This window comes from Cupressus sempervirens, chromosome 1 (genome assembly GCF_028749045.1).
Source record: "Cupressus sempervirens isolate cs-2001-9-10 chromosome 1, ASM2874904v1, whole genome shotgun sequence".
Lineage (NCBI taxonomy): Eukaryota > Viridiplantae > Streptophyta > Pinopsida > Cupressales > Cupressaceae > Cupressus > Cupressus sempervirens.
This window is the reverse complement of record NC_143118.1, coordinates 236,813,774-236,821,411: the sequence shown is the minus strand read 5'-3', so window position 1 is coordinate 236,821,411 and position 7,638 is coordinate 236,813,774. Positions and strand designations below refer to the sequence as shown.

The 7,638-nt window shown below is 31.8% G+C and overlaps 1 protein-coding gene across 1 annotated transcript; it reads left to right on the top strand.

The window, feature by feature from the left end:
- The first annotated feature begins 261 nt into the window (after positions 1 to 261).
- On the top strand, positions 262 to 5,795 carry LOC149577036 (fatty acyl-CoA reductase 2, chloroplastic-like). The gene is made up of 10 exons (XM_089825605.1): positions 262 to 795; positions 1,113 to 1,216; positions 1,608 to 1,807; positions 1,898 to 1,998; positions 2,765 to 3,011; positions 3,410 to 3,571; positions 3,826 to 3,907; positions 4,042 to 4,311; positions 5,157 to 5,284; positions 5,402 to 5,795. Exons 1-10 carry the CDS (start codon positions 342 to 344, stop codon positions 5,568 to 5,570), a joined length of 1,917 nt encoding a protein of 638 aa, XP_089681731.1. The 5' UTR covers positions 262 to 341; the 3' UTR covers positions 5,571 to 5,795.
- Positions 5,796 to 7,638: the final 1,843 nt, after the last annotated feature.

Below are 7,638 nucleotides of genomic sequence, written 5' to 3'. Positions count from 1 at the left end.
ACAAAGCATGAGCGGCACCAAGAAGGCCTCCTTGTCTTTAATAATTTTCTTCTTTATATAATCACTCATCATCATCAACCACATTGACCACACCCCATGACTTTCTTTTTTGCTCTAGCACTGAATTAGGGTTCATGCCTTCACCATGTTGTAGACACTACATTTATGTTGTTTGAATGTAATCAAGTTTACTTTGATTATAGTTTGAAGATCTCTTCTGGGTCATTTTCTATATTCCATCTTTTGTAGTAGATCCACATTTAACCATTATATTTCTTGATATCATTCATTTCTATTTCAATCATCTTCATAAAACTCTATTGATTGTACACATTATTACCATGGAAACAACATTTATGTCTCCCAAGCTTAGTTCAAAGAGATTTGTTTATTATTCTCGTAGATATGAAGGGATGAATGTTTCATTAGAAAGGTGTAATGTAATCCGGTGCAATATGAATCATGACCCATCAATTGGTAGTGCAAAATTAGAAATTGGGACTTGTTCTAAGTTTGAAAATGGTGCAGCAGCCCAATCTATTAATGGAAAGAGCGTGAGAAAATCAGGTTCTATTATGAATCAGATTGTTTCAAAGCAAATTGGTGAAGATGTGAGGGAGATCACTTCCCTTGGACGAACAACTAATTTGTCTGTTCTTGATAGGGATGTAATGCCCACTTTACCAAAAGTTGAGGATTCTCCTGATTTACAGCATATGGATGGCCTTGGCATTGTAGAATTCCTCAAGGACAAGAATTTTCTTATCACTGGGGCAACTGGATTCCTTGCCAAAGGTATTGTATGATCAGATGATCTTTATTCATTAACTTTGATTTTTTTAATGTGTTTATTAATAAAGTAGAAACTAATGTACTGACCCTTTCACAAACAAAAGTCTTAAAGGCAAACAAAAGCAGGCAAAAAAAAACAAACTGCTTTTACAGCTTTCCACAGGCCATTGAATTGAACTTTTAATATGTTTGTTTCAAGATCTCTTGGATTTAAAAAATGACTTACAGATTTTATTCAGTCATGGTTATGTTTCAAATATTTTTAGCAGTGAAAGTGAGCATAAACTTGTTTATTTTCCATGTCCATTGGACCTTTGCAGTTCTCATAGAGAAAATATTAAGAATGCAACCTCAACTTGGAAAGATTTTTCTTATTATCAAAGCTAAAGATTATGAGTCTGCACTTGAAAGGATGAAGAACGAGGTAACTTCCTTTCCATAAAATTCTTCCTTCTATGGGTTTTCTCGTTTACTATATTCATGGGCATGTTTTGAAAGACTAATGTGATGGATACAAAACCTGAAATAAGTTCAGTTCCTTCACGAAATTTAGTGAAAATGAATCAATTGATATGATATCTAATTTTATATTACTATAAACAGAATATTGTAGCATTTATCAAAGAGAATGTAACATAAATACATATCTACAAACTTTACAAAATTGTGAGCTTTGAAAAATGTTTAGAAAACAGAAGCATCAAGCTAAAAATTAAATAAAAATTAGAAGGCAAATTTATGATTTAAAAAAAAAATGTTTAGGGTCTTTTACTACAGGACCTAATCAAATATTAAATATTTGTTTTATCGAGCAGGTCATATACTCAGAGCTTTTCAGGTGCGTACAAGAAACATATGGGAGCAAATATGAAGAATTCATGATGAAAAAATTGGTTCCTGTTATGGGAAACATTACTGGGCATAATCTTGGAGTACAATCAGACATAGCTGAGCAGCTTTCAGAGGAAGTTGATATTGTAGTGAACTCAGCAGCAAATACCACATTCGATGAAAGGTTTTATAAGATTGAATGAATTAAATTTTACCCTAATCTTATCGTTTATTTTACTCAAGAACATACCAGAAAATAAGTTGAATTGTACAGGTATGATGTTGCACTTGATATCAACACAAATGGAGCTCGTCGTTTACTGGATTTTGCAAAAGGATGCAAAAGACTACAACTATTTCTGCAAATTTCGACTGGTAAACAATATTCTGTTTATTTATCCCTTTGGATTCTTGGAATGACATTCTTTTAATATATATAGATTTATTTAGAAAATGCCAGACTCTAATTGGTGAAAATTTTGGATTTTCATTAGATAATGTTTTTTTTAATCGGTTAACAAGTTGGATTTTCATTGTCTCTATAGGAATATATATTCTTTATTTATAAATATAACATAGCAAGTAATATGGACCTGATTTCTTAATAAAAGTGGGTTTCAATTGATGATTTCTAATCTATTAGGTCTAAGAAACTTATTGTTTGTATATTGATTCTCAAATTGAAAAGATATTATCAGAATTTTTAGTTCTGATATTTTTCATTTTTAATAAAAACGATTTATATATAATTAAAAAAAGGTTTCTATTATAGAAGCCGTTTCTTCATAAAAGTGGATTCTATGTAGTATTGCTGATATTTCATAGATGATTTTTAATTTATTAAAGAAGTTATATTATTCTCATGTTGATGTCTAAATGGAAAAGATATTTGTAGTCTATGTATAATTTAATAAGAGTGACTTGAATATAGAAGCTGTTTCCTAATAATTTGTTAGATTCTAAATAGCAGCTCTTAATCTTTCATAGATCATTTGTAGTATGTTTTCTGGTTAGAAACTTATATTTTTCTCATATTGATACTGAAATGAACAACATACTTCTAATCAATATAAAATACTTTTAGAAAATTCAAAATGAACAATTCTTGTGTTTGAAGAGTGTGTTTTCTCTTAATCTGCAGCCTATGTTAATGGGCAAAGAGAGGGTAGAGTGTTGGAGAAGCCCTTCCAAATGGGGGACAACATAGCCAGTGAGAAAGCACATCAAGAACTTATACGATCTCCCCCAATGCTGGACATTGAAGCTGAATTTGAATTAGCCAAGCAGAGTCTAGAGGTCAATTCTAATGATCTAGGATCTAATGGCCATGCTAGCCTAGATGTGGAAAAGCAACTAGTACAAAAGATGAAGAATTTAGGCATCCAAAGGTACCAAGAAGTTTGTTATGTCTATTTGAATGAAATGTGAAATGTGACCAAGTCTTTTTCTTTTAACATATCGATTCAATAGAAATGTTTAATAATCAAATTAATTCAACATAAAAATGCATGTATTTGTAAGTTAGATTTAAATTGAGTTAAAGTTACAATTAGTCAAGTACATCACCCTTCCACAAATAATATATTTATATAAATTTTCATTGTCAAATAATATGAAATAAAATTTGCACAATGAATTTATTATTATATGTTATAAAATACTTGCTTGTCACATTTCTTAATTTTACATTAATATAAAATTAAATAAAATATATTAAAAAAATTTTGTAAATTGTAGATATAGTTTGCTACTGCTCCCTAACTCCTCTAAAAGATAATTTACTCAGGGCACAGAAATATGGATGGCAAGATACATATGTATTCACCAAGGCTATGGGAGAAATGATAATTGACAATGGCAGGGGAGATTTGCCTGTGGTCATCATTCGTCCAAGTGTTATTGAGAGTACTTACTCAGATCCATTCCCTGGATGGATGGAAGGAAATAGGTGAGCATGTTGAAAATTTTATATTTATTTTTCCGTTTTTAAATCTAGATTTTTAAAATAATATATATATATATATATATATTAAGGAATAAATATTTTAATGTAGAATTAGAAATTAGTAAGGTGGTTTTAGAAACAATAGAATCATAATTTAATCATCAGATCACTATTACGGACAAAAAAATGTTTGCTATTAATTATGTTTCATAGAATTCATTACCTTGTAAAAGTTATAACTTAGGGTTTGAAAGCAGAATGATGGATCCAATTATACTCTACTATGGGAAAGGTCAGCTATGTGGCTTCTTGGCTGATCCCAATGGAGTTCTGGATGTGGTATGTAGCGTTTGCAAGATGTTTGGTCCATTTATAATGTTTCCTTGTTGAATTCTATCAAGGTGTAGCTGTATATTGCTTTTGGGTTAGAATAAAAAAAACAATAATATTGGATTTCTTCTTGGATTGAGAAGGTGCCAGCAGATATGGTTGTTAATGCAACAGTAGCAGCCATGGCGAAGCATGCAGGGAAATCAGGCCTTGGAGTTTATCATGTGGGTTCTTCTGTTGCAAATCCATTGATGTTTGGACAGCTTGCAGGACTTGTAACTCAACATTTCAAATCTAATCCATATGTGGATGGCAAAGGAGAGCCAGTTTCTGTCAAGAAACTGCAGCTGTTCAGAGATGTAGATGACTTTTCTACTCACATGTGGAGTCATCTATCAAATTTGTTACCTACTGTAAGCACTTTCAAACTGATTAAATCTTTTCAATTGATTAATAGTTTGCAATTTGATTGTATGATAAATTTTTTATTAACTTTTATGATTTTTTAATTTGTTTTGTATTTATTTTTTTTAAATTTCAAATCATATTCTATGATTTATTTATATTTAGTTTTTTTATCAACATTTAAAATCATATTCTATGATTCATTTGAATATTAAGATGTGAGATGTGATTAGTTTGTTCACCAATCACGATTGAAAATGTTGATGACAAAATTTATCATATGATTAAATCTAGAAACCATCAAATTACTTTATCACGAACTCTGCAAAAACTTTCATGGTCATATTCCACAATCTATTCTTTTAACATTGCTGATGGTCATATTCCACAAGCTATTGTTGATGATATGCTCCATTATATTTTTCATGCTTCATGATACATCAGAGAGTGGTCCATCCTGGAGCACACTGAGTTGATAAAAGAACTGATCACAAGGCAAATCTATAAACCATCAGTTTACTTTACCATAGACTCCAAAATAAGAATAAAAATAAATCTCATGATTCTGTTCAATGATCAGGTTTTCATCAATGTTGATGATTGTTCTCAATTATCAGTTTTTACATAATCATGGGACAAAGTCTGAAACGTTGATAAAAACCTGATCATAACATGGAATCCAAAAGCTATATTTTTAGTTTATCATAAATTGAAGATTTCATGCATATAAAACCTTTTAAATCTCACTAAATTAAATTAGATCACAATGATTTCAAATCTTTAATTGTAAAACAATCAATAAATATTTTACATTTATATTTATCAGTAATCATTACTCATCCTCATTGTACAGATGACAAGCAATGGATCATCACATTCTAAACTGATGATAGAGAAGCATCAAAAAATTTGTGCTAAATCTATAGAGCAAGCTAAGTATCTGGCCAACATCTACAAGCCATATACATTTTATCAAGGAAGGTGGGTTACTTGTCTACTCACTAAAATATTCATTAGATCTCTCTTCTTATCTAGGCATGCTTACATGAAATGTTTCTTCCTATGCTTATATTATAGTTTTGATGTGTTTCTTTTCAGATTTGACATCTCCAATACTGAAAACTTATTCCAAAGACTCTCCGAAGAAGAGAAGCAGAACTTTAATTTTGATGTGAGTAGAATAAACTGGATGGATTATATATCAAAAACGCACATTCCTGGCCTTCGACAACATGTGATGAAAGGACGTGGAACAAAAGTGGATTAGCCCACTATATAAGTCATTTTCTTTTGTTAGTCTCCAACCAAAGGATTATTCTTTATCATGTAGCTTGAATAGTTGACTGTACACTGTATTAAAGTCCCTTTCACTATGTGTTAATAGCACAATTCTCATATTTACAGTGGACACCGATTATATTATTTGAGAAAAGTTCATGGCTTTTGTAACTTGTTGGAGCTATATAATAATGATGGTTTCTGATCAATATAATTCAGTTTCATATGGATTATACTGTTTTCTATGTTGTAAAATTATACAAAGGATTAGCTGTTCTTATGAAGATAATTTGTGTTCTTTTTATACAAAGGATTAGCTATTAATTCTAAGAAGAGAGTTTGTGGTTTTAGTTTTAGCTGTTAATTCTATGAAGATAGTTTGTGTTTTTGGTTTGCTTTAAGTTTAGAGAGATGATTAAGGAGATTTTATTTTTGAAATAAAAATTATTATTGAGAGGTTTCATTTCTAACGGAAAAATCAACATGTCAAATACCTCATTTGTATTACAATTAGAAAATCTTAAATCCAAAAATAAGGTTAACAATCCAGCAAGTCCAATAGTTTAACAAAGGTGCATAAAGCAGATTAAAAATAAAAACCTCCAAAAAGAAGTGTTGGTGTTTGAAGCCATTACACAACTCCTTCAACTAAGAGAAAGGTAAAGTTTAAAGTTGTGTTCCATTATTGTAAAAAAATGGTTAACATTGATTCAAGTTTTTAAATTGAATTAGTAAAAGGTGGGATATCTGTTGAGAAATTGAAGAAATATAGATTTTAATAAAATCACATTAAAATTTAGTTTCTTATAAAATACTGAAATAGAAGTTACATCATCCCTCAACATTTATGTAATATTTTGTTTATTTTCTATTCATTTTTTTTGTGTGTATATATCTTTTCACTATTTTTATAAATGTGTTAGCAACTTTTCCAATGCAATTGACCTTTTTATCACATTACTCATACACCCGAATCACAAATAAATTTTGGAGACTTAGGTCCTTCACTCAAAGTTTTTTCTTATGAAGCATGCTTTAGATACACAATTGATGCAAAAAGAGGGGTAAAAATTTATTAAGACAGAAAGGAATACAACAAGGAGAGCTCAACAAGGAGCTCGATCCTAAGCAACAAGATCATCAAATTCTTGCACCATCTCAAAGGACAGTTGCCTCCTATCCCTAATATTCCAACCCGGATCATGACTAGAAGCCCATTTGGCTAAACAATCAGCAGTTCTATTCCATTCACGAGGAATATACGTGAACCTAATGAACTGAAAAGAGGAAGAGAAGAAAAGAATCTGCTTAACAATAGTGGCCAGCTGCCAACTAACATCTTCAAGCTCTTGCGAAAAAAGCATGTTCACCACCACCTGGGAATCAGACTCACAAATAATCTTACTCCATCCTCGCAAGCAACACTGTTCCACAGCATATAAAATAGCCTGAGCTTCCATGAGATTGTTAGTATAATCACCCTTATGAACTGAGAAGAAAAATTTAACATCCCCAGAACTACAACGAGCCACTCCGCCAATACTAGTCGAACCAGGATTCCCACGGGAAGAACCATCAGTGTTAATTTTCAGAACTCCACAGGGAGGAGGAGTCTAGTGCCCATCCCGGTTAACCCGACCCTTCCTCTGATGGTGAAGCTGCCTGGACATAGAAGGAAACCTATGAGCTGCAACCCCATCCTGCAGATGAAAATTGAGACGATTACAGATAACAAGATCAACTGGATCCATACCCCCATCAAGATCACACTTCACAAGAATAGTTTCCTGAAGAGAATGTGATATTTTCCACCAAAGATGCAAAACACTAAGCCAAATATCTTGGAATATGTGACGATTCCTCTCCAACTAGATATGCTAAAGCATGAAAGATGGGCCAGCAATCCAAGCAGCATGGAGAGAAGAAGACTTGGAGGGAGCACTACCCAAGCGGGCCTAGAACTCAGACAAAGAGGAAGCATGCCGACAAGAGCAACCCCAAGTGCTCCACCAAAGGTGCCATATCTGAGTAGAATAGGAGCAATGGAAGAACAGATG

What these genes read in the sequence shown, in the direction of transcription:
- LOC149577036 (XM_089825605.1), top strand. Translation starts at nt 342, where the DNA reads ATGGAAACAACATTTATGTCTCCCAAGCTTAGTTCAAAGAGATTTGTT. An exon ending in AACTGGATTCCTTGCCAAAG is followed by an intron (nt 796 to 1,112) that starts GTATTGTATGAT and finishes GGACCTTTGCAG; the next exon opens with TTCTCATAGAGAAAATATTA. An exon ending in AAGAATTTAGGCATCCAAAG is followed by an intron (nt 3,012 to 3,409) that starts GTACCAAGAAGT and finishes TAATTTACTCAG; the next exon opens with GGCACAGAAATATGGATGGC.